Here is a 27,857-nt window from a genome sequence, read left to right on the forward strand (position 1 = left end):
TACGAGTATTGGAAAATGGCGCAATTTTTTTTTTTTGCAAAGTTTGGTGAAAAATAACCTAGTCATGCTAGGTGTCTACGAACTCGTACTGACCTGGAGAATCATAATGGCAGGTCAGTTTTAGCATTTAGTGAACCTAGCAAAAAAGCCAAACAAAAAACAAGTGTGGGATTGCACTTTTTTTGCAATTTCACCGCACTTGGAATTTTTTTCCTGTTTTCTAGTACAAGACATAGAAAAAACCAATGATGTCGTTCAAAAGTACAACTTGTCCCGCAAAAAATAAGCCCTCACATGGCCAAATTGACGGAAAAATAAAGAAGTTATAGCTCTGGGAAGGAGCGAAAAACGAAAAAATGAAAAATCCCACGGTCATGAAGGGTTGATAAACCTAATAAGTTCCATCCCCGGCACTTACTGATATAGTTTGCACTGCAGGACCAGGAAGTGTAGTGTAATGCAGGTGGGCACTAGGACCCAGCGTGCCTGAGCCAATCCCAGCGTGCACAGAGTGAAGAAAGCTGCAGCCGGGAAAAGCTTCATGATCAGGTCAGAGGGGCGAAACCATTCACTGCAGGGGGGAGACTGCAGCCGGCCACTGTGCTAGCAGCGTGCAGAGTCTCCGTCAGACGGGATCAGACATTATACTGCTCTGCTCCTATGCGGTGTTCTGCCCTGGCTCCCAGTGGGCCCCTTCATGTGACAGGGCCCGGGGCGATGGCCCCCTCTGCCCCCCCAGTAGCTACGCTAACAGCACCAATGGCAGGTTACATACAGATGGTGTTCCACCAGTTCATAGAGTAACAGCTCTCCATTTGCATCACAATTATTTATAATCTGAGTGCTCACCCCTCTCTTTAGTTTTTAATGGTTACATACAGGAGGGCCACTCACTGGCTTGGACTTTGCCTGTGCGGCAGTGGGTCCCTTCTTCCTCAGCACGGTCACAGTATCCCAGTCACTCTAAGCCACGACTCTTCCTCCGCTCACAACAAAACTGACTTAGGTGATCAGCAGCCACGCGAGCCGCAGATGTACAAAACTCACGATCAGCACTTCCGGGTCGTCATTCATTGGCCCATGTCCCTGCATATGACCTGCTTACGTGATCAGCAGCCGACCAAAGTACACGCGTCATGGATTGACACGGAGCTAGTTGGTCGGCTGCTGATCACGTAAGCAGGTCATATGCAGGGATATGGGCCAATGAATGAAGAGCCGGAAGTGCTGATCGTGAAGTTTTGAGCATCCGCGGCTCGCACAAAAGTCTCAAACTTTGTGTTTAGAGACAAAGTTTGAGACTTTTGTGAGGGCCGCAGATATGCCTGTGAAGGGCCGCATGCGGCCCTCGGGACGCGTGTTTGACACGCCTGCTATACATAAGCCCCTGATGTATCCTGAAAAATGAGAAAAAGGGGTCAGATTATACTCCCCCAGGGGTGGTCCCAGTTCTGTTCCGGTCCGATGGGCGTCGCGGTCCGGCGCCTCCCATCTTCTTACGATGACGTCCTCTTCTTGTCTTCATGCTGCGGCTCTGGCATACATTATGTCTCTGTTGAGGGCAGAGCAAAGTACTGCAGTGCGCAGGTGCAGTATTTTGCTCTGCCCTCAACAGGGATACAAAGTACGGACAAGAAGAGGACAACATCGTAAGAAGATGGGAGGCCCCGGACCGAATCGCGACGCCCATCGTACCGGGACCGCCCCTGGGTGAGTATAATGTAACCTCTTTTCCTCATCTTTCAGGATACATTGGGGGCTTATCTACAGCATTACAGAATGCTGTAGATAAGCCCCTGATGCCGGTGGGCTTAGCTCACCTTCCATTTTGGGGTGACAAGTTCCCTTTAATTTACTATGTCACTTGAAGGGAACTGGTGACTCAGCCTTTTATTGAGGGTGTGACAAAGTCACTTTTAATGTAATCTAGATTTCTGAAACTTAACATGGACAAAACAGAATTCACGCAACCCCCCCAACGAACCTAACCATTACAGTAAATGGCTGCCCACTCTCCCCAGTCCCACAAGCTCGCTGCCTCGGGGTAATCCTTGACGCTGATCTCTCCTTCAAACCACATATCCAAGCCCGTTCCACTTCCTGTCAACTTCAACTCAAAAATATTTCACGAATCCGTTCATTCCTCAACCAAGAATCTGCAAAAACCCTAGTCCATGCCCTCATCATCTCTCGCCGTGACTACTTTAACCTCTTGCTCTGTGGCCTCCCCTCTAACACTCTCGCACCCCTCCAATCTATTCTAAACTCTGCTGCCCGACTAATCCACCTGTCCCCCCGCTATTCTCCGGCCTCTCCCCTCTGTCAATCCCTTTACTGGCTCCTCATTACACAGAGACTCCAGTACAAAACCCCAACCATGACATACAAAGCCATCCACAACCTATGTCCTCCATACATCTGTGACCTCGTCTCCCGGTACTTACCTACACGCAACCTCCGATCCTCACAAGATCTCCTCTACTCCCCTCTTATCTCCTCTTCCCACAATCGCATACAAGATTTCTCTCGCGTATCACCCCTACTCTGGAACCCTCTACCACAACACATCAGACTCTCGCCTACCATCGAAACCTTCAAAAAGAACCTGAAGACCCACCTCTTCTGGCAAGCCTACAACCTGCAGTAACCACCGATCGACCAAACCACTGCACGACCAGCTCTATCCTCACCTACTGTATCCTCACCCATCCCTTGTAGATTGTGAGGCCTACGGGCAGGGTCCTCTCTCCTCCTGTACCAGTTATGACTTGTATTGTTCAAGATTATTGTACTTGTTTTTATTATGTATACCCCTCCTCACATGTAAAGCGCCATGGAATAAATGGTACTATAATAATAAATAATAATAATAAGTAACATGAAACAGGGCATTTTTCCCCCAGCACACTGTGTTGTGAAGGTTAAGTTAAATTTGCTTAATGGGCTGGTTTCACGTGGACCTTCATAGAGAGGGTGGGAGGAAGTCTACTTTTTCTTCACCTGCAGAGCTGCCAGGACCTGTGTGATGTCATGACCATGTGGTCAGTCACATGATGGAAAGAGTCACATGGTTTGAGATTTCAATAAATAAGCTGTACAGGTAGTCTGGTTTCCAGCAAGACTGGAGAGAGGAGTCTCCAGCAGTTGTAGAAAGACTGAACCTGCATTGCTCCAGAGCGGGGTGTCAGCTGCATAAGTGTGGACTGTGTGTGCAGCGTGTTTGCCTATTTCAGCTGGAAAGGCCAAGTTTATTTTACCCCGTGTTGGTTTATGTCTCATAATAATAAACCCATACCTCCCAACTTTTGAAGATGGGAAAGAGGGATAAAGTCTGGCGCGCAACGCGCGCCGCAGATTTTAGGCCACGCCTCTGACCACACCCATTCATAACTAGTCACACCCATATCCACGTCCCAACCACACCCATTTAGCACTGCTGATCACACTGTTTCATCAAGAATAATTATAAACAAAAAAATATGGCCACACAGTGCTCCATACTGTATAATGGCCACACATGATGCTCCATACTGTATAATGGCCCCACATGATGCTCCATACTGTATAATGGCCCCACAATGCTCCATACTGTATAATAGCCCCAGATGATGCTCCATACTGTATAATGACCACACATGTTGCTCCATACTGTATAATGGCCACACATGATGCTCCATACTGTATAATGGCCCCACAATGCTCCATACTGTATAATGACTGCACATGATGCTCCATACTGTATAATAGCCCCACATGATGCTCCATACTGTATAATGACGACACATGTTGCTCCATACTGTATAATGGCCCCACATGATGCTCCATACTGTATAATGACCACACATGATGCTCCCTACTGTATAATGGCCACACATGATGCTCCATACTGTATAATGGCCCCACAATGCTCCATACTGTATAATGACTGCACATGATGCTCCATACTGTATAATAGCCCCACATGATGCTCCATACTGTATAATGACGACACATGTTGCTCCATACTGTATAATGACCACACATGATGCTCCATACTGTATAATGACTGCACATGATGCTCCATACTGTATAATGACTGCACATGATGCTCCATACTGTATAATGGCCACACATAATGCTCCATACTGTATAATGACTGCACATGATGCTCCATACTGTATAATAGCCCCACATGATGCTCCATACTGTATAATGATGACTGTTGTGAATTCTGCTTTTGGGCTCCCTCCGGTGGTTGTAGGTGGTAATGCAGTTGTCCCTGGATTGCAGTCCTGGTCGGGTGTATCTGCTGATTGCAGTTCTGACTGGGGTGTTTAGGCGTGCAGGATTCATTGGTCCTTGCCAGTTGTCCATGGTTTTGGGAGGTGTTGTCCTTGCTTGGTTCCTTCTGCCTTGCTGCCAAGTCTGCAAAGATAAGTGTCTGGTCTTGTTTTTGTGGCACACATGCTGTGTGCTTAATAATTCAGTGCTGTTCATTGTTTTTTTGTCCAGCTTAGATTGTATCAGTATTTTCTCAGTCTTGCTGGATTCTCAGGAGTTGCAGATATACATTCTATGTCTTTAGTTAGATTGTGGAATTTTTTGTATTATCTGCTGTGGATATTTTTGGAAGGATTTTAATACTGACCGCTTCGTATTCTGTCCTATCTTTCACTGTTTAGCTAGAGTGGCCTCTTTTGCTGAAATCTGTTTTCTGCCTGATGTGTGTCTTTCCTCTCCTACTCACAGTCAATATTCGTGGGGGGCTGCCTATCCTTTGGGATTCTGCTCTGAGGCAAGTTAGTATTCCTATTTCCATCTATAGGGGTATTTAGTCCTCCGGCTGTGTCGAGGTGTCTAGGGTTTGTTAGGCACACCCCACGGCTACTTCTAGTTGCTGTGTTAGTTCAGGGTTTGCGGTCAGTACAGTTTCCACCTACTTCAGAGAAAGTTTCATGCTGCTCCAAAGTCACTGGATCATAACAGGTCTCTTCAATTTTGTCCCTTTCAACACTTTCCCTATACAGGGACCTTCTCCCAGCAAGACCGCCCACCCAATGGGAGATGCGTAAGCCATAGTTTAAGCCCTAAATGACGTCCCAGGGGTTGGCCCTCAAAGTCCTCAGGGTCCCGATCCACTAGATTCTTTTCAGATGATGGGTCATCCCCAGGAAAATAATTTGTTGTGCTGGAATCAGGGATGACTTTGGCTTGTTGGCTATCCATCTGAGCCGAGCCAGAGTGTCCAGGGTAATCTGAAGACTCTGACAGCAGTCTCAGAAGGATGTATTCTTGACTAAGAGGTTGTCCAGGTAAGTGATGATGACAATTCCCCTGGGTGCAGAAACAAGTCTGAAAGGCAGGGCTGTGAACTGATAATGACTTCCATGAACCGCATATATGAGAAATCTCTGATGCAGAGCACAAATCAGAATTTTGAGATCCGCGTCCTGAATGCCAACCAAGCAGAGACCCCTCTGGTTCCATCTAAGCGATTACCGAGTGGAGGGACTCCATTTGGAAGTAGTGGAGGCGTTTTTAATTGCAGCAGGATCCTACCCCTCCATAGAGATATAGACTTCAGTCTAAGAGAGCACAAACATTAGGTTCCCATAGAGATTTAGATTTCAGTCCAAGAGCGGATTAGCATTAGGTTCTGGCAGCGAGAATCGCCTTATCGTGGCTGCCGGGTACACATAAATTCGCCAACTTATGCGCTAAGCATTCTAAATTTTTCATAATTCTGGTGCAGTATTGCAATTCAGTTTTCACATTTCATGGTTTAGCGTTACAGTGTGCTGCTTTTTGTTTAAATGGATATGAGTTAGTGACTCTAGGTATAAGCACCTGTTCAGACCTAATTTATGTTTGGATGTGACAGTCAGTCTTTTGTTATCAGGATTGGACGGAGACAGCTGTCCTTCTTTGGGACAACAAAAAGATTGGAATAGAAACCGAAAAAAAAAGTTCTTGGGAAAGAATGGGGACAATGACTCCTGCTTGAAGGAGAGAGGGAATTGCTTGGAAGAAACCTGGGACCTGAGCTGAAAGTCTTGGCATACAAGACATGAAGAAACTGATCCCAGGGAGAGATGAGAACTTTAATTTGTGGCCGTGAGTCACTATTTCTCTGATCCGGGTGTCGTCGACTACCGACATCCATGCGTCTCGGAAGAGAAGACGATGGTCACCCACCTTGGGAGGAGTGCCAGGTGGGGATGTTATTCGACATTGCCCGTGTCAAAGTTATTCTCCTGGAAGAGAAGATCATCTATCCACCTCGGAATCCATTCTCTGAAATGGCCATAATCTCACCCCCTTCGCCTCTGCATGAGTGTGCTGGAGAAGATGATTGTGGCCATGGAGGATGTGCTCTTTGACACTTACACGTCGTTCCACTTCAGCTAGCCCTCTTGTCAGCATGGGACAAGAAGGTGTTCTCCTTGCACCATCCCATTATTCTTCTTACTCATGTACATCAGTCATTAACATGGTAGACTTCACTCATCTGTTCATCTCGGGAGATCCTTTCTCTTGCTCCATTGCATGGTCATCATAACCTTCGCAAGTCTTCTCGGCTGAGCAGTTTTTCTGCATTACACAGCTTAAGAGAAGCTGGAGCCCTCGGGAAATTACCCTACCAATAAACCTACTATAGATCATGGCTATCTACCTCTCCCTCCTGCACTGGCAGGACCTCCTCGCAGGACATCCAGTTTGCATTCAGTCAGACGCCATGGCCGTGGCATACTTAAACCACTAGGGTGGAACATGCAGCAGATCTATTCTGGAGGTCTCCAGTATCCTAGGTGGGGCAGAAAATCATGTAACAGCAATCTCAGCTGTTCACATTCTGCGAGAAAACTGGGCAGCTGACTTTCTTAGTCAGCAGGGTCTTGACTCTCCTTGTCCTCCCTCATTCCTACCTTGGTGTTTCATATTGTGGGAATTTATTTCCATACCTTTTAGCATAACACACCAGTGATCTGGGGGTTGGGATGCATTATTATGTTTTCCCAATGTGCCATATTTGTGATAGCAATCGCGTGCATATATGCTATGTAAGGTGTACTATATTCAATATACACACTTTAGTGGTCACATTTTTGGGATATTGTATGGCTTGCCACTAATATTTGTTTGTGCCTACTGATTAGACCTATTTGATGGTGCAGATGGGCCATTATTGAGCTCTTTATAAATATAAGCATTGATGATCTCATCCATTCCACTATGACTAATTGGCCTAGTTCTTTGGGGGGGGTGGTTTATTGGTCATGCTATATGTGTTTTACATGTTTCTAAATGCTGTTTTGTCTTGAGGTGCAATAAAAGTTTTTTCTTACATTTTACCATGTGGATGTGCACACCCTTATTAGTCTAGTCTTTTTTTTCTCTTCTTTCACATAGGGTCTTGACTCATGCGAGTGGTCAATCAACACCACAGTGTTCACCCCGATGTGTCAGAAATGGGGCACCCCGATGTAGATTTGATTGCATCTCGGATGAACACCAAAGTGTCCCACTTCATATCCAGGTCACAGGATCCTCTTGCAATTGGTCAGGATGCCCTGGTCCCTTTTTGGTCTTTCTTTCGCCTTCTAAATCTCTTACCGCCTCTTCCCTTAATTCTGAGGGTTGTCAAGAAAATCAAGCCAGAGGGAGTACCTGTAATTATGGTGCCTCCAGACTGGCCCAGACATGCTTGGTATGCAACATGCCCGCAGACACCCCTGGAAACTTCCAGACTGTCTGGATCTTCTTCCACAGGGTCCCCTCTTCCACCAGAATTCTCATTCGCCGAGGCCACTGTTCTGAAGGAAAGCAGGGTTTTCACCTCAGGTCATACAGACCATGATCAGTGCAAGAAAGCCCCCATCTTCTCGCATTTATCATAGAACTTGGAGGGCCTAGTTTTGCTGATATTAAGACAATCTGTTCTCTCACATGTCTTTCTTACTTCCAGCCATCCTGGCTTTTCTTTAGTCTGGTCTTGATTCCAAACTTTACCTCAGCACTAGCAAGGGTCAAGTCTCTGCCCTCTCGATCCTGTTTTGGAAGGATTTTGCATCTCAACCCCAGGTCAAGACCTTCCTCAGGGTCCTTCTTCACCTGGCCCCACCTTATCAGCCTCCTGTAGATCCATGGGACTTTATCTTGGTCCTATATGCTCTTCAGCATTCTCCGTTCTAGTCCATCCGGACATTACAACTTTTTTCCAAGAAAGTTGCCTTCTTGGTGGCTATCACGTATATCAGACGAGATTCGGAACTGGCTGCTCTTTCCTGTTGTTCTCCTTTTCTCGTTATCCATCAGGACAAAGTAGTCCTCAGACCGGTTCCTTTCAAAACCCTTTAAACATCAATGTGGCTATCGTTCTATATTCCTTTTTTCCCTTCCCCAGTTAATCCCTTGGAAAGGTCTCTCCACAAGTTGGATCTGGTCAGAGCTCTTCGACTAACTCTCTAGGGCAGCTTCTTTGCGGCGCTCTTACTCTTTCTTATTAATGAGAGTCATCATAAGGGTCTTCCGGCCTCAAAATCTAAAATCACATGCCTGATTTGTTCGGCTATCTTGGAGGCACATCGAGTTAATAGCAGACCACCCCATCCAGGGGTAAAGGCACACTTCATCTGGATGGTGGGGGCCTCCTGGGCCATTCGTCACCAGGCCTCTGCATCTCAAATTTGTAAGGCAGCTACCTGATCTTTCCTTCACACTTTTGTAAGGTTTTACCGATTACATACTTATGCTTCGGCAGATGCCAGCTTTGGAAGAAAGGTTGTGCAGAAAGCGGTCATCCACTGTCTGACCAGAGTTTTCCAAAGTTATTTTATTCCCTCCCTTGGGACTGCTTTAGGGTGTCCCATGTTTACCTGTGTCCCACAATGAAGCGATAAAGATGGATTTTTGGTACTCACCATGAAATCTCTTTGTTGGAGCCTTCATTGGGGGACACAGCACCCTCCCTGTTTGTGCCTATGTGCCTTCGGTTGGGACTTTTTTATTGTTTTGCTTTCTATGGTTCCTTCCCCTACTGCTTTTTCATATTCATATAGAAATGCCCTAACTAGAAATTTTATTATTAAAAACCGAGGCGGACTCGAAAGTGAAAACAAAAAAAGACACAAAAGGTGCTCAAAACCAAAACCAAATGCCCTTAACCTAAAAGGGGATTACTAGAAGACCCTAGCAAGAGGCTATGTATAGACCCCTACCTGACTGCGGAGGTTGGCGCCCTATGGGGAAACGTTGTGGCGCCCCCGCTCAACGATGGCTGACCCTGCACGCCCTAATGTGACCTGCAGCCACTAGTGAGACCCCTACCCACAGGCTAAAGGGTCCTCTATCACTATACAAAGAACATCTAAGCTAGGGAAAAACTAGGTCCCCAGTGAGTATAAAAACATAGTATGAACACATGGCAGGTATAAATGGTGCAGTACCGTTCCGTTGATGAACACGTCTATTCCAGCCAGAGTGATATACACAAATAAAACGTTTGTTGAATATTCCACCTATTAACCCCACAAGGGGAACCAAAAACTCAGATACTAAGGAGACCCCTCTTATATTTAATCTTGATAATTAATAAGACAGTATAGGTCTCCTGCAGGTACCACCAGTACTAATGCCAGGCATGTACTGCATGAAAAGGATAATAATCAGTGGAATAGGTGAGAAACAATACTCATCTCTGGTCGTGTTGACGGTAACTCTTTACCCGCCATGGGCGAAACGCGTTGAGGCGTCTTTAAGTTATGGCGGGTAAAGATGTTCTTTGTATAGTGATAGAGGACCCTTTTTTGTTTTCACGGTCGAGTTCGCCTCGGTTTTTAATAATAAAATTTCTAGTTAGGGCATTTCTATATGAATATAAATTATTCCCCCGTGCTACAATATTTTTTTCTTTTTGAGCACCCTACTGCTTTTTCACTAACTGACAAGCTTTGTGTCTGTCGGTGTGTGTATACTGCTGAGGAGGTGCCAATTTTTTTTGCCTAGTTACAGCAGCATACATCCGTGGTTACCAGTGTCCCTCAATGAAGGCTCCAAGAAAGATTTTACGGTGAGTACCAATACTCCATCTTTTCTCTTTAGGACTTCTCTCATGTCTAACAAGATTTAATTTATTTACAAAAGATTTCAAACATTCTGGACATGAACACGGCTTCTCTCCTGTGTGACTTCACTCGTGTCTCACAAGACCAGATTTATCTGTAAAGCATTTCTAACAGAGTGAACATGAATACAGATTATATTTTTTATTATTATAGCGCCATTTATTCCATGGCGCTTTACATGTGAGGAGGGGTATACATAATAAAAAAAGTACAATAATCTTAAACAATACAAGTCACGACTGGTGCAGGAGGAGAGAGGACCCTGCCCGCGAGGGCTCACAATCTACAAGGGATGGGCGAGAATACAGTACATGAGATTCTCTCAATAGTGAGTTCTTTGATGTTTAACAAGTTGTGATTTCTCTGTAAAGCATTTTCTACATTGTAAACACGAAAAAGGTTTTACCCCGCTGTGAATTCTTTGATGTTTAATAAGATTTGATTTATCACGAAACAATTTCCCACATTCTGAACATGAATATGGAGTCTCTCCTGTATGAATTCTCTGATGTCTAGTAAGACTTGATTTATCTGTGAAGGACTTCACACATTCTGAACATGAAAATGGCTTTTCTCCAGTGTGAATTTTCTGATGTATAGTAACACTCCCTTTACCTGTAAAGCATTTCCCACATTCAGAACAAGAATATGGCTTCTCGCCTGTGTGAATTCTCTGATGTGCAATAAGACTCCCTTTGTCTGTAAAGCATTTCCCGCATTCTGAACATGAATATGGAGCCTCTCCTGTATGAATTCTCTGATGCCTAGTAAAACTTGATTTATCTGTGAAGGACTTCCCACATTCCGAACATGAATATGGCTTTTCTCCAGTGTGAATTTTCTGATGTATAATAAGACTCCCTTTATCTGTAAAGCATTTACCACATTCTGAACATGAATATGGCTTCTCCCCTGTGTGAATTCGCTGATGTTTAATAAGACTTCCTTTTTCTGTGAAGGCCTTCCCACAGTTTGAACATGAAAATGGCTTTTCTCCTGTGTGAATTCTCTGATGTATAACAAATTTTGTTTTATTTGTAAAGCATTTCCCACATTCTGAGCAGCAGTATGTCTTTTCTCCTTTTTGCTTTCTTTGTGTTAAAATATCTGAGCTTTTAGTAATTTGCTTGTCACCCTGAAATCTTGTATTCACTTTATCACCCGGAATTGTGGTAACAATGCAAGATTGCTCAAGAGAGGGTTCCCCATGATTAGGAGGATTATAAGAAAGTGAAGTACTGTGAAGTCCAGGAGGTCCATGAAGGGTAATGAGGTTTTCTCCATTAGAGTGCTTCCTCATATCTTCTTTTTTACAATTTGGTGATAATCTGTTAGTCTCATAAGGATTTCCTATAAGGATGAAAGAGATTACATGTGATTTTTTTTCTACAACACAAAGGGATTTTTAAATTTATTTTATGGAGCTCACAATGAAGACCCTCATCAGTGAAAGTACAAATAATAAGGAAGACAGCTAAATGCCATAACATTAACACAAAGACGGGTAAAGAGAATAACACTTATAAATTGGTAAAAATGGCACAAGTCTGGGGTGGCGGAAATTAGCACCTAAACAATTCTTAAAGGGAACCTGCCATCAGGATTTAACCCTTAATGTACCACCAGTGTCATTTCAATCTCTCAAGCTTCCCGTCATGCCCTTAGTGTAGAAAGTGTCCACACAATTAAAAATAGGGCTTTAATCTCTTCATACCGTTTTCACCTTCATGACTCAGTCAAATTTTAGAATTCTATAGACTATCACTTTATGTGTTTATAGCTCTGGAACGCTTCAATGAATCCCACTGATTTTGAGACAGATTTTTCGTGACATGTTGTGTTATGATCCGGTGGCCTTGGAGCAGGATGAGACGTACTCTGGAGAAGGTGGTACCTGTACCGACCGCAAACCCTGAACTTAACACCACAACTAGCAGTAGCCGTGGGATGTACCTAACAATCCTAGACACCTCAACACAGCCGGAGGACTAAATACCCCTATAGATAGAAAAGGGAAAACTATCTTGCCTCAGAGAAAATCCCCAAAGGATAGACAGCCCCCCACAAATATTGACTGTGAGAGGAGAGGAAAAAACATACGCAGACTGAAAACAGGATTTAGCAAAGGAGGCCACTCTGGCTAAATAGCAAGGATAGGACAGAATACTATGCGGTCAGTATTAAAACACTAGAAAATATCCACCACAGAAAATACAAAAACTCCACATCTAACTAAAGATATGGAGGGTATATCTGCATCTCCAGAGATTCCAGCTTGCTGAATAAATCCTTACACAGACTAAGCTGGACAAGAAAAAAACATTGGAAAGCACTGAACTGTAAGGCCCACAGCATGTGGAATGCAGAAACAAAAGCCAGAACTTATCTTTGCTGGTTTGGGCAGCAGAGCAGGAGAAACCAGACAGAGATGTGAATCCTCCAAGAACAATGGACAACTGGCAAGGATTAATGGATCCTGCAAACCTAAATACCCAGCAAGCCAGCAATAAGCAGGGACACCTGAGCAGAATTACAATCCATGGACAACTGCATTACCAGCAGCAACCACCGCAGGGAACCCAAGAGCAGAATTCCCAACAATGTTGTACTTCACGATGCTTGTAACATTTCTTTAATATGACTTGCGTTTATTTGTGGAGAAAAAAAATGGACTTTTGGGGAAAATTTTGGAACTTTTGCAATTTTAAAACTTTTAATTTTTATGCCCTTAAATCAGAGTGTTAGGTCACACATCTATATATATAATTGTCTAAGGGGTACTTCCGTCTTTCTGTCTGCAACTTCCGTCACGGAAAAAACCCGCGTCGCTGATTGGTCTCGGCAGCTGCCTGTCATGGCTGCCGCGACCAATCAGCGACGGGCACAGTCCGATTAGTCCCTCCCCTACTCCCCTGCAGTCACTGCCCGGCACCCACTCCATAATCCCCTTCCCCTCCAGTCACCGCTCACACAGGGTTAATGGCAGCAGTAACGGGCCGTGGAGTAACGCACTCCGTTACCGCTGCTATTAACCCTGTGTGCCCCCAACTATTTACTATTGACGCTGCCTATGCAGCGTCAATAGTAAAAATATGTCATGTTAAAAATAATAATAAAAAAAAAACCTGCTATACTCACCATCCGCCGCCTTTCCCTCTCCTCGCGACGCTCCGGTGACCGCTCCATGCAAGCGGCAGGTTCCGGTCCCAAGGATGGTATGCCAGAAGGACCTTCCATGACGTCAAAGTCATGTGACCGCGACGTGATCACAGGCCCTGCGAGAAGGACCTTCCATGACGTCACGGTCATGTGACCGCGACGTCATCGCAGGTCCTGCGCTCATACCAACCCTGGGACCGGAAGCTGACGCGTGCACCGCACACAGGGCCAGGACTTCAACGGGCCTTCGGAGGGTGAGTATATGTTTATTTTTTATTTTAACTCTGTATACTACGTGGCTCTGTGCTGTATACTCCGTCGCTGTGCAATATACTACGTGGCTGGGCATTATACTACGTACGTAGCTGGGCAATATACTACGTACGTGGCTGGGCAATATACTACGCGACTGGGCAATATACTACGTGACTGGGCAATATACTACGTGGCTGGGCAATAGCTGGGCAATATACTACGTGACTGGGCAATATACTACGTGACTGGGCAATATACTACGTGGCTGGGCAATATACTACGTCGACATGCATATTCTAGAATACCCGATGCGTTAGAATCGGGCCACCATCTAGTAGTTAATAAATAACATTTCCCATATTTCTACTTTACATTAACACAATATTTGAAACATAACTAAATGGTTAGGAAGGTGGAAGGGTTAAAAGTTGATCAGTGATTTCTCATTATTACCACAAAGTTTACAAAACCATTTTTATTTTAGAGACCACATCACATTTGAAGTGACTTTGAGGGGTCTGTATGACAGAATATACTCAAAAGTGCCACGAGTCTAAAAACTGCACCCCTCAAGTTGCTTAAAATCACATTCAATAAGTTTATTAACCCTTCGGATGCTTTGCAGAACCTAAAGCAATGTAGAAGGAAAAAAATTAACATTTTACTTTAACAAAAATGTTACTTTAGACCCATTTTTTATTTTCACAAGGGTAACAGAAGAAAATTGATCCCAAAATATGTTGTGCAATTTCTCCCATACATGGGGAAAACTACTGTTTGGGTGCATGGCATGGCTCAGAAGGGAAGGATCGTCATTTGACTTTTGGAGAACAAAATTGGCTGGGACCATTAGCAGATGCCATGTCGCATTTGGAGTGCCCAAACAGTGGAAACCCCCCCACAAGTTACCTCATTTTCCAAATTAGAACACTCAAGGAATTTATCTAGAATTGTGGTGAGCACCTTGAACCCACAAGTGCTTCACATCATTTTATAACGTTAAATTGTGAAAATGGAAAAAAAAAATTCCTACAAAAATGTTGTTTTAACTATAATTTTTTTTTCATTTTCATCAGTATTGCAGGAGAAAGTGGGCCCCAAAATTTGTTTTGCAATTTCTCCTAAGTATACTGATATGGCATATGTGGGGGAAAACTACTCTTGAGACAGAATGCAAACCTCAGAAGGGAAGAATCATCATATTGGAGTTCAGATTTTGCTGCAATGGTTTGAGGGTGCCTTGTCACACTGGCAGAGCCACTTAGATGCCAGAACAGCAGAATCACCCCATATGTGACCCTATGTTACAAACTACAACTCTCAATGTATTAATCTAGGGGAGCAGTGATCATATTGACACATGTGCCTCACAGAACTTTATACCATTGGGCTGTGAAGAAAAAATAATTACATTTTTGCAACAAAAATGTTGTTATAGACCCAAATTTTACATTTTCATAAGGGGAAATGGGTAAAAAAAGGGCACCAAAATTTGTCACGCAATTTCTGCTGAACGTGGAAATAACCCATATGTAGCTTTACATTACTGCTTAGTCATACGGCGAGACTCAGGAGGGATGGGGTATGGATATAACTAGGGATCACCTTCACAAAATAATTTTATTTCTCTGGACACAAAAAAAAGACATATGTAAACACCATAATATAAAAACATTTAAAATACCAGAAAGGCTCACTAGAAACACCTGACCAAATAAGGTCCTCCCCAGGACATAGATAAAGGGACAGCATCAAACACAATAGTCAATTTCAATGTTATTTGTCAATATTAATATAGGTATTGTAAGGATTGTACTCACTCAGGTGCGTAGGAGGAAACAGGAGGCACATTCTTTTCAACGTCCATGTGGGTTTATTTGCTTCATAAACCATCAAGTCAGCAACAAAAAGGTAAACAGTCTTTACATCAGGCCGACACAGTATCAATGTCTATAGCAGAGCTCTGCTCTGGCCTGTAGGTACACAGGCTGTGCAATGTCCAGCACTCTCAAGACACAGACCACTCTGTAGTGTCCAGCCAGGACACATGGAAGTCTGTCCACACTAGCAGACTCCCAAACACTCACTCACATATGCCAAACACACCTCTATTACATAGTTGTAACCACACCCAGGTACCTATCACATGGCTAGTCAGGTGATCGTGACATCACCGCAGGTCCTCAAACACACAACCATCTTAGGTGTTCAGACACACCCCTTTGGGTGGGTATGTAGGTGACTGGACCCAACCATCTCTCCAAGTCACCTGGAAGCCCTCCCAATGTATAGTAAAACCCTCAGCAGTAGATCTGCTGAGCAAAACACACCCAGGCTTCCATCACAGGGCCACCCACCTCTGTGATACATACCGGCTATTAATCACTTCACCATTCGCCATACCACATATCCCCCCTCTGCCTCAAATCCCAAGCCAGTTCGCGGCGAACAATCAGTGAAGCCAGGGCCAGCTCCAGGTTTTTGAGGGCCCCGGGCGAAAGTCTCACAGCCCACGTAGCATATAACACAGCCCACGTAGTATATAGCACAGCCATGTAGTATATAGCACAGCCCACGCTGTATATAGCACAGCCCACGTAATATATAGCACAGCCCACGTAGTAAATAGCACAGCCCATAGTATATAGCACAGCCCATGTAGCATATAACACAGCCCACGTAGTATATAGCACAGCCATGTAGTATATAGCACAGCCCACGCAGTATATAGCACAGCCCACGTAATATATAGCACAGCCCACGTAATATATAGCACAGCCCACGTAGTAAATAGCACAGCCCATAGTATATAGCACAGCCCATGTAGTATATAACACAGCCACATAGTATATTGCACAGCCACGTAGTATATAGCACACCCATTGTGTGTGTGCGTTTACATGACAGTGAGGCACCCTAAGGTAATGCTCTAATAGTATCTTCCCCTGATATATTTATTTCCTGAGTCACTTTTTCAGCACATTGCACTTTGTGATTCTGCAGCTTTGCACAGCTCTCAGGGATTTCCCTATGCACATGTGAGGATTCCTCCCTGAATCTATTTCCACACTTAAGCACTTTATATTACTTGCTGCAATTTTGCAAGATTTTTTGTGTGACCTCCACCCATTGCTATATACATTGTTTATTTATTGTTTTTGTATATTTTTATTTTTTATATTTGTTATATATATTTTTTTTAACTTTTTTCTGGCACAATGACAAGAATTTCAGGGAATTGCCTATATTCCTTAAGGGGAATCATTACCTTGCACATGCCATTGGTGGCACTTATATGAAATGTGTTTATGGGTTTATTATACATACTGTCCTGATTCGCAGGATCAAAAGAAAAATTATTTTTTCTGTATTGCTACTATTAGTTAATAAAGATATTATTTTATAATCCAGCTTGGTCTCCCTGGTGCATCCATAATACTAGTGTTTGGGTTTGTTCCACGTAGTATATAGCACAGCTGACACAATATATAACACAGCCCACGTAGTATATAGCATAGCCCACGTAGTATATAGCACAGCCCATGTAGTATATAACACAGCCACAAAGTATATAGCACAGCCACATAGTATATTGCACAGCCACGTAGTATATTGCACAGCCACGTAGTACATAGCACAGCCCATGTAGTATATAGCACAGCCCACGTAGTATATAGCACAGCCCACGTAGCATATAGCACAGCCCACGCAGTATATAGCACAGTCCACGTAGTATATAGCACAGCCGATGCAATATATAACAGCCCACTTAGTATATAGCACAGCCCACGTAGTATATAGCACAGCCCACGTAGTATATAGCACAGCCCACGCAGTATATAGCACAGTCCACGCAGTATATAGCACAGCCGATGCAATATATAACAGCCCACTTAGTATATAGCACAGCCCACGTAGTATATAGCACAGCCCACGTAGTATATAGCACAGCCCACGCAGTATATAACACAACCGATGTAGTATGTAACACAGCCACGTAGTATATAGCAAAGCCACGTAGTATATTGCACAGCTCACGTAGTATATAGCACAGCCCACAGAGTATATAACACAGCCCACATAGTATATAGCAATGTGGGCACCATATCCCTGTTAAAAAAAAAAAAAAAGAATTAAAATAAAAAATAGTTATATACTCACCTTCCGGCGGCCCCCGGATCTAGCTCAGGCCTTTAGCGATGCTCCTCACGACGCTCCGTTCCCAGTAATGCCTTGCGGCAATAGCCCGTGATGATGTAGCGGTCTCGCAAGACCACTACATCATCTGCCGCAATGTATTCTTGGGACCGGAGCGTCGCGAGGAGCGGGAAAGACTGCCATGGACGCCGGAAGGTGAGAATATAATGATTTTTTTTTTATTATTATTTTTTTAACATTATATGTTTTTACTATTGATACTGCATAGGAAGCATCAATAGTAAAATGTTAGTCACACTTACAGGGTTAACAGACTGCGTTACACCATCGTTATGCCGCGGTGTAACGCTGTCCGTTTAACGGAGTGCTAAAACGCTATGTGGGCGCTGACTGGAGGGGAGTAGGGAGGGGCCAATTCACAGCCAATCAGCGACGCGGGATTTCCGTGACAGACAAACAGAGAGACGGAAGTGGACCTTAGACAATTATATATATAGATTTATATTGACAAATAATATAGAAATTGACTATTGTGTTTGATGCTGTCCCTTTATCTATGTCCTGGGGAGGACTTTATTTGGTCAGGTGTTTCTAGTGAGCCTTTCTGGCATCTATAACGCTGGGAGCGTCACTCTGTCCGAAGCCTTTATAGACTGCGCAAGCGCCGGCACAGTCTAGACCCCACAGAGTGACGCTCCCAGGAGATCGCGGTATGCGTAAGCACTGAACGCACACCGCGATCTCCAACGGAGAAGCAGGGACGAGCCACAGGAGGGTGAGTATATGCTATATTTACCTGTCCCGTTCCACCGATGCGCGCTGCTCCTCCACATCCTCTGCCTGTGACGTTCAGTTCAGAGGGCGCGATAACGCGCTTAATGCGCGCCGCCCTCTGACTGAACAGTCACAGCCAGAGGACCCGGAAGACAGAGCGGCGCGCAGCGCTGGATCAGGGCCAGGTAACTATAGCAAGTGCGGGGGCCTGACTCCGGCACCAGACCCCCACAGCTCGCCGGTGTTCCCGCCTGCTCAGGCCCCCAGCACCGCCGCGCACAGCCGCCCACAGCCACCGCACCCAGCACAGCCACGCACAGCCGCCGCACTCAGCACAGCCACGCACAGCCGCCCACAGCCACGCACAGCCGCCGCACCCACCACAGCCACCGCAGCCAGCACAGCCACCGCACAGCTGCCCACAGCCACGCACAGCCGCACCCACCGCACCCAGCCACGCAGAGCCACCGCACCCAGCACAGCCGCCCACAGCCGCCGCACCCAGCACAGCCACGCACAGCCGCCGCACCCAGCACAGCCACGCACAGCTGCCCGCACTCAGCACAGCCACGCACAGCCGCCCGACCCCAGCACAGCCACGCACAGCCGCCCGACCCCAGCACAGCCACGCACAGCTGCCCGAACCCAGCACAGCCACGCACAGCCGCCCGCACCCAGCACAGCCACCCATAGCCTCCTGCACCCAGCACAGCTGCCCACAGCCACGCACAGCCGCCCGCACTCAGCACCGCCAGGCACAGCCGCCCACACCCAGCTCAGCCACGCACAGCCACCGCACCCAGCACAGCCGCCCACAGCCACGCACAGCCGCTGCACCCAGCACAGCCACCCACAGCCGCCGCACCCAGCACAGCCACGCACAGCTGCCCGAACCCAGCACAGCCACGCACAGCCGCACGCACCCAGCACAGCCACGCACAGCTGCCCAAACCCAGCACAGCCACACACAGCTGCCCAAACCCAGCACAGCCGCCCGCACCCAGCACAGCCACCCACAGCCGCCTGCACCCAGCACAGCTGCCCACAGCCACGCACAGCCGCCCGCACTCAGCACCGCCACGCAAAGCCGCCCGCACCCAGCTCAGCCACCGCACCCAGCACAGCCGCCCAAAGCCATGCACAGCCGCTGCACCCAGCACAGCCACGCACAGCCACCCACAGCGGCCGCACCCAGCACAGCCACCGCACCCAGCACAGCCACGCACAACCACGCACAGCCGCCGCACCCAGCACAGCCGCCGCACCCAGCACAGCCACGCACAGCCGCCCGAACCCAGGACAGCCACGCACAGCCGCCCGAACCCAGCACAGCCGCCCAAAGCCACGCACAGCCGCCCGCACTCAGCACCGCCACGCACAGCCGCCCGCACCCAGCACAGACACGCACAGCCGCCCGCACCCAGCACAGCCATACAATACGGAGCGTCATGTGGGGCCATTATACAGTATGGAGCATAATTTGTGGCCATTATACAGTATTGAGTATCATATGTGGCCATTATACAGTATGGAGCATCATGTGGGACCATTATACAGTATGGAGCATCATGTGGGGCCATTATACAGTAGGGAGCATCATGTGTGGCCATTATACAGTATGGAGCATCATGTGTGGTTATTACAGTATGGAGCATCATATGGGGCCATTATACAGTACCCACCATCATGTGGGGTCATTATACAATATGGAGCATCATGTGGGGCCATTATACAGTACCCAGCATCATGTTGAGCCATTATACTGTTAGGAGCACTGACTTTTTTATTGGTGCTATTTTCAGACACATGACATTTTTTGATCACTTTCTATTCTGATTTTTGGGAGTCAGAATGAACAATAACCAGCAATTCAGAAATTGTTTTTTTTATACCTTTCTGCATGTAGTAAAATTGATAAGGCAGTTCTATTCTTCAGGTCAGTATGACTACAGCGATGCCACATTTATATCTTTTTTTATGTTTTGGTTCTTTTACAAAACAAACTTTTTATAAAAAAAAAAATTTTTGCATCGCTATATATTGAGAGCTATAACTTATTTTACCGCTGATGGAGCTGTTTAGCGGCTTATTTTTTGCAGGACAAGATGACGTTTTCAGAGACGCTATTTTTTTTTTTTTTTCGGACGGTATGATGAAAAAGCATTGGTTTTTTGGTTCTTTTTTACAGTGTTCACTGAAGGGGTTAACAAGTGTGAGTATTTACAGGTCGGATCGTTCCGGATGCGCTGATGCCAAATATGTGTGCTTTATTTGTATGGGTTTTTTTTGTTTTTTTTTAACATAAAAATACTATTTCTGGCTCCAATATTTATAAAATTATTTATTATTTTGTGATTTTTTTTTAAGTTGCGCGGCGCCGATCGGAGGAGAGAGGAATTCTCTCCCTGCCTTCTAAATTCTACGATTGATATTGATTGCAGCATTTAGTGGGTTAAACTGCGGCACCGCTCCTGGCAGTGAGAGGCGGGCGTCAGCTGTGATGCTAGCGGAACACCTGGAGGGAATCGTGCGCACAGCTCCTGTATCCCAACCATGACGTCTGTATACTGCAAATGTCGTGAAGGGGTTAAGGATATGAAAATTAGAAGTATAAAAATTGTGATTTTTTTCAACTTTTTTGCCAAAATTCTGATATTTTCACAAATAAAAAAAAAATATCAACCTAAATTTACCACTGACATAAAGTGCAATGTGTCATGGAAACAATCTCAGAATCAGTGGGATCAGATGAAGCTCCAGAGTTATTACCTCATAAAGTGACGCTGGTCAGAACTGTAAAATGTGGCCGGGTCAATAAGGTGAAAATCTGCTCGGCCACTGAGGGGTTAAGGTTGGTTTACGCTTTTTCTTCTTGCTTTATTTTTCTCTTATTCTAAGGGCTCGTTCACACTAGTGTATAACTTGGACCAGTGTTCTACAATCTGCGGATTTATTCTCAGCTTATTTCTCCCCGAAATCTGATGCCGATCAATATAAAATCTGATGGTTACGGACATGAGGAGGAAACTATAAATGGTCGTGTGAATGGTTAACAACTGCTGAGGAAAACAACCGATTGCACACAGATGGCACATGACGGGACACGGCCCAATGTCACCCGCTTGGACTGATCAGATGAGTAGTTTGGATTTATGGATCTAATCTAAATCACAATGTGGCCTTATAACAAAGTACACAAAAATGTTTTGTGGTTTTTAGTTTTTTTGTTTTACATTTTTTGACAGTATAATGCATTTTTCCATCTGTCCAGTTTTGTACATATGAGCCTAATTATGCCCCTCCAGGCTCTATTTACCCTCCAAAGAAAAACAGAAAAATTGAGCTCGGTTTAAGTTGGTACACATGCGGCACATAAACGCATGTTCACATTGGCCATACGGCATGCAGAACCTACCAGAAACAAAATGGACATAAACCTTGCTGGAACTAAATAAGTAAAAAACAACAGTGCATGTAAGTAACACAGGATTATTAGTAATACTGTTTTTGATTAAAAAATAAAAAATAGCACAAAAGCCATCCTGTTGTCGACAAGGTTGTAGGACCATCCCGATCAGGGTCACCTTGCCGACGGTGGGATGGCTTTTATGCTATTTTTTATCAAAAACTAAGAACTCTGTGTTCTTTAAATGCACTTTTGCTTTTTACTTATTTAGTTACAGCAGGGTTTATGCCCATTTTGCTTCTTGTAGGTTTTGTCCATTTACCCACCAGTTACCGTGTGAACTGATATGTGATTAGATGGGCTGCGGGCTACAGGGCCGGATGTATCACACCTGTCTGTAGATACAAGCTCGTAATCCCTTTTATAATAAAGCAATTCTCCACCCCGGCACAGAGGAGGGACTAAACATTTCTTATGTGCTGTCACCTACCTGGTGTCCTCCACTTGCCTCCGACTAAGACCGGTGTTCTGGTCCTACTACATCCAAGATGGCCTCCATAGTGGCCGAGGGATGACAGCCGTATGTCTGACCCACACCTCCATAGCATGGCACATCCTGACTTACCACAGGGCTCTTCATCCCACCGGGTGGCCGGACTGGATGTAGAGGGACCAGAACGCCGTCCTCAGTGTAGGCGGCAGTGGGAGGCAAACAGAGGGGACAGGTAGGACGACTCTACATGTGACATGTGTCATCACTCGTCAGCACCAGGCAGAAGCTGCTACATCACCGACATCCATAGGACGAGGAGATTCATAACCTGTAACACAAGCTCAGTCATTTATGTGGGAGCACGGGACTTGTGGAAGAAAAATACAGACAGAAAGGATGGAAGAAATATTCACAAAGGTAAAAGAAAACTAAATCTGTGCTTCCTAAATCATTAAGAGGTGTTAAGGCAGCCCCGTTATTCATCGGTGCACCACCGGACTCTACAGGAGCAGCCGCGCCATCACCGGACGCTTCTGCTGTGATGACGACAGCAGATAAAGCTTCACTGCACCGGAGACTCCACACAATATCACACGCTCATTGTCGTATTACGCCGGTCATTATCACATACCTGTGGAAACATCTCCCGGAATCTTCTCCTTCCCGTCACTCACACACGGCTGATCCCCCCTCGTTATCGCTTCTTCAGTCTCCTCCTTCACTTTATTCTTAGTCGGATCTTCCTCCTGATACATCAGATGTAACAATCAGCACAATACAAGAAACCACCAAAATCTGTGACACCTATGACCTCGATCAGAAATGTCCCCCCATATACAGATCCGGTACAGGGCTCAGCACCGTCTACCTGATGATCCTCCGGGATGTTGTGATTCTCCTCCGGACCGTCCTGGAGATACAGAGGACGGGGACATCTCTCTGGTGGATTTCTACTCATGAATCCATCTGTAGGAGACACACAGTGATGGAATAGATTGTGTCATGTGATGATGAGATGATGAGAGTAGTAGTAGGTGACCACAGAAGACATGAAAGTCTCCCCTCCTCACCCTGCTGATCGGCCCATATTGCAATCGCCTCTTGTCCTCCATGTATAACCTCAACCTTAATAGCAATCAGTTGTTCACCCTAAAAAGAAAAATGTAAGATGAGCTCAGGTCCCATCACTTCATGGTCAGATGTTGTGGAGGCTTCAGTGTCATCTACCTGATGATCCTCTGGGATGTTGTGATTCTCCTCTGGACAGTCCTGGGGATACAAAGGACGGGGACATCTCTCTGGTGGATCTCTCCTCCTGGATCTATCTGTGGAGACACAGACTGAATATATGACGAGCCGTGTATCTGTCTATATATGAGTCACGTCTATCGGAACCGGTAATTCTAGGTTTATGTATCAGGGATCAAATTACATTGTTGTGGTCCTCACCACCGGTACCGAGGTCCCAGCACATTGTGGACCCCAAGTATGAAGTGTGTTATGGTCCTGGTGGTTAGGACACATGAACTGACCTGATAAGTAAACCAGAAATAAAGGACAAGCTCTGGGAACTTTACTGACCGCAACCCTGATCCTATCAACACACACTATAGGCAGCCGTGGAGCGTTCCTGACAGGCCTAGACGCCTCTTCACAGCCTGAGAAACTAGCTACCCCTAGAGAGAAACAAAGCCTCACTTGCCTCAGAGAAATTTACCCCCAAAGTATAGACAGCCCCCCACAAATAATAACGGTGAGTTAAGGGGAAAGCACAAACGTAGAAATGAAAACAGGTTTTAGCAAATGAGGCCCGCTAACACTAAATAGTCAGAAGATAGCAAGGAATCTGTGCGGTCAGTATAAAATACTACCAAAATTATCCACGCAGAGAATACAAAAAAACCCCACACTGACTCACGATGTGAGGGGCGCAACTCTGCACCCCAGAGCTTCCAGCAAGCGAGAAAATAGCATATAAGCAGGCTGGACTGAACTCATCATATACTGAGAAACATTTTCAAAAAGCAATGAGCAAAAATGAACTAGCAAGACTTAGCTTCTCCAGGAGGAGACAGGTCACAAGGGAAGTCCAAGAGAGATCTGAACCAGTACTGAATACAACGACAGCAGGCAACAAGTAAAGGTCCAGGTGGAGTTAAATAGGGGCCAGAATAGCAGAAAACGAGGCAGCTGGAGCCCAGCTACAGACCAGCCGTATCGCTCAAAGCCACCAGAGGGAGCCCAAGAACAGAACTCACAAAGTACCACTCATGACCACAGGAGGGAGCCCGAGAACGGAATTCACAACAGTACCCCCCCCTTGAGGAGGGGTCACCGAACCCTCACCGGAGCCCCCAGGCCGATCAGGACGAGCCAAATAAAAGGCACGAACCAAATCGGCCGCATGGACATCAGAGGCGACAACCCAAGAATTATCCTCCTGACCATAGCCCTTCCATTTAACTAAGTACTGAAGCTTCCGTCTCGAAATACGAGAATCCAAGATCTTCTCCACCACTCCAATTCTCCCTCGACCAACACCGGAGCAGGAGGATCAACAGAAGGAACCACAGGCACCACATACCTCCGCAACAATGACCTATGGAACACATTATGAATGGCAAACGATGCTGGGAGGTCCAAACGAAAAGACACAGGGTTGAGGATTTCTGAAATCTTATAAGGACCGATGAAACGAGGCTTGAACTTAGGAGAGGAAACCTTCATAGGAACATAACGAGAAGACAACCATACCAAATCCCCCACACGAAGTTGGGGACCCACACAGCGACGGCGGTTAGCAAAGCGCTGAGCCTTCTCTTGTGACAACGTCAAATTGTCCACTACGTGGTTCCACATTTCTATCCAGCGGTTTCTTTTCTCTTAATTCACCGTTATGGAGATTGGGGGAAGGACGGTTACCATTTACCAGTGATTGCTTTTTTGAGAGCTCATGACGTCACCATGAGGACACGGCCTCCCTCCTGGACAGAATCCTCTGAGATCACTCTAAGAGGAGAAAACCTGCCGTCCTCCTATTAATAGATGAGTTTCTGCGTTTTTACTGTTTTTTAACCCTTTCACTACCTTTAACGTATAGGTACATTCTGCCAATCGTGACAGCACAGGAGCTATATCCTCGCAATCGCCGCAGGGAGCTCGGCGTACACGATAGCAGAGACCGTACTATAAATGCCAGGAGCGGCGCCTATACTGCTACATTCAGGAGGCTGGGAGAGGGTGTTCCTTCTCTCTCTTCCGATCGGTGCCACCGCAACGTCAATGCAAGAGCCTGATGGTCGTCATGACAACCTCAGGGTCTGCCAGCGACGGTAGCCTGTTAGACTATGCCAGGAGCACGGCCCAAGAGGCTTCTGTCAGTGCAGCACTGACAGCACTGACAGGTATAGAGCATTGCGGTGCATTATACCAGCGAACAGAGTAATAAAAGTTAAACTCCCATAGAGGGACGAAGTAAAAAAGAAAAAAAAATAAAGAAAAGTTTAAAACATTCTGACAATTAAAAAAAAAAAATCACAAAAATAAATACCATTAAGTAGGTATATTTATGTAAAAAGAAAGAACACAAATTTGGTATCTCTGTACTCAGAATGTACTGACCTACAAAACTGTCGCACCAGTGAACAGCATAAAAATAGATTTTTAAAAATTGACAAAAAACTACGCTCTCATCATCTTGCTTAAGAAAATGTAGGATAAAACAGGATAAAAAAAATTGAACGTAAATAAAAATGGTACCGCTGAAAACGTAATCTTGTCCCACAAAAAAACGAGCCGCCATACAGTTCCATTAGCGGAAAAATAAGAAAGTTATAGTCCTCAGAATAAAGCGATGCAAAATAATTATTTTGTCTACAAAATAGTTTTTATTGTGTAAAAGCGCCAAAACATAAAAAAACACATAAATGTGGTATCGCTGTAATCGTATTGACCCGAAGAATAAACCTGCCTTATCAATTTTACCACACGGTTAATGGCATAAAAAACAAACAAAAAAACAATTCCTGAATTGCTATTTTTCGATCATTCTGCCTCCCAAAAATCAGAATAGAAAGAGATCAAAAAATGTCACGTGACCGAAAATGGAACCAATAAAAATGTAAACTCATTCTGCAAAAAACAAGCCCTCACATGACTCTGTCAGCAGAAATATGGAAAAATTATAGCACTTAAAATATGGCAATGCAATTTTTTTTTTTTTCTAAATCAAAATAATTTTTTTAGTGTGTGACAGCAGCCAAACATAAAAACCTGATATAAATCTGGTATTGCTGTAATCATACCGACCCGAAGGATAAAGTTCTTTAACTCCTTTCTGTCATTGGACGTACTATTCCGTCCATGTGGGGTGGGCTCTACTTCCCAAGGACGGAATAGTACGTCCAGCACGATCGGCCGAGCTCACGGGGGGAGCGTGGCCGATCGCGGCCGGGTGTCAGCTGACTATCGCAGCTGACATCCGGCACTATGTGCCAGGAGCGGTCACGGACCGCCCCCGGCACATTAACCCCCGGCACACCGCGATCAAACATGATCGCGGTGTACCGGCGGTATAGGGAAGCATCCCTGAGACCCCCGGAGCAACGCGATGTGATCGCGTTGCTCCAAGGGTCTCCTACCTCCTTCCTCGCTGCAGGTCCCGGATCCACATGGCTGCGGCATCCGGGTCCTGCAGGGAGGGAGGTGGCTTACCGAGTGCCTGCTCAGAGCAGACGCTGGTAAGCCTGCTGCACTCTAAGTGAGATCGGTGATCTGACAGAGTGCTGTGCACACTGTCAAATCACCGATCTGTGATGTCCCCCCCTGGGACAAAGTAAAAAAAAAATGTCCACATGTGTAAAAAAAAAAAATTAAAAAAAAAATCCTAAATAAATAAAAAAAAAATTATTCCCATAAATACATTTCTTTATCTAAATAAAAAAAAAATCAAACAATAAAAGTACACATATTTAGTATCGCCGCATCCGTAACGACCCCACCTATAACACTACATAACTAGTTAACCCCTTCAGTGAACACCGTAAAAAAAAAAAAATGAGGCAAAAAACAACGCTTTATTCTCATACCGCCAATCAAAAAGTGGAATAACACGCGATCAAAAAGACGGATATAAATAACCATGGTACCGCTGAAAACGTCATCTTGTCCCGCAAAAAACGAGCCGCCATACACCATCATCAGCGAAAAAATAAAAAAGTTATAGTCCTCAGAATAAAGCGATGCCAAAATAATTATTTTTTCTATAAAATAGCTTTTATCGTATAAAAGCGCCAAAACATAAAAAAATGATGTAAATGAGATATCGCTGTAATCGTACTGACCCGAAGAATAAACGCCTCCCCCAAAAGAAATTAATGAATAGCTGGTTTTTGGTCATTCTGCCTCACAAAAATCGGAATAAAAAGCGATCAAAAAATCTCCCGTGCCCGAACATGTTACCAATAAAAACGTCAACTTGTCCCGCAAAAAACAAGACCTCACATGACTC

The 27,857-nt window shown here is 45.2% G+C and overlaps 2 protein-coding genes across 2 annotated transcripts in view; both read right to left on the bottom strand.

The window, feature by feature from the left end:
- The window catches only part of LOC143793496 (uncharacterized), a 606,170-nt gene that overhangs the window by 459,655 nt on the left and 118,658 nt on the right, over nt 1–27,857 (bottom strand). The window contains exons 5-8 of the mRNA XM_077280513.1: nt 23,576–23,673; nt 23,419–23,497; nt 23,217–23,314; nt 22,980–23,094 (exon numbers count right to left, since the gene is read on the bottom strand). Of these exons, the coding sequence (XP_077136628.1) occupies nt 22,980–23,094; nt 23,217–23,314; nt 23,419–23,497; nt 23,576–23,673 (390 nt within the window). The remainder of the gene's footprint in view (nt 1–22,979; nt 23,095–23,216; nt 23,315–23,418; nt 23,498–23,575; nt 23,674–27,857) is intronic.
- LOC143793578 (uncharacterized) lies at nt 10,218–13,014 on the bottom strand. Its single transcript, XM_077280650.1, has one exon. The coding sequence runs from the start codon at nt 11,401–11,403 to the stop codon at nt 10,426–10,428; it is 978 nt and encodes a 325-aa protein (XP_077136765.1). The 5' UTR covers nt 11,404–13,014; the 3' UTR covers nt 10,218–10,425.

Source organism: Ranitomeya variabilis, chromosome 1 (genome assembly GCF_051348905.1).
Source record: "Ranitomeya variabilis isolate aRanVar5 chromosome 1, aRanVar5.hap1, whole genome shotgun sequence".
NCBI lineage: Eukaryota > Metazoa > Chordata > Amphibia > Anura > Dendrobatidae > Ranitomeya > Ranitomeya variabilis.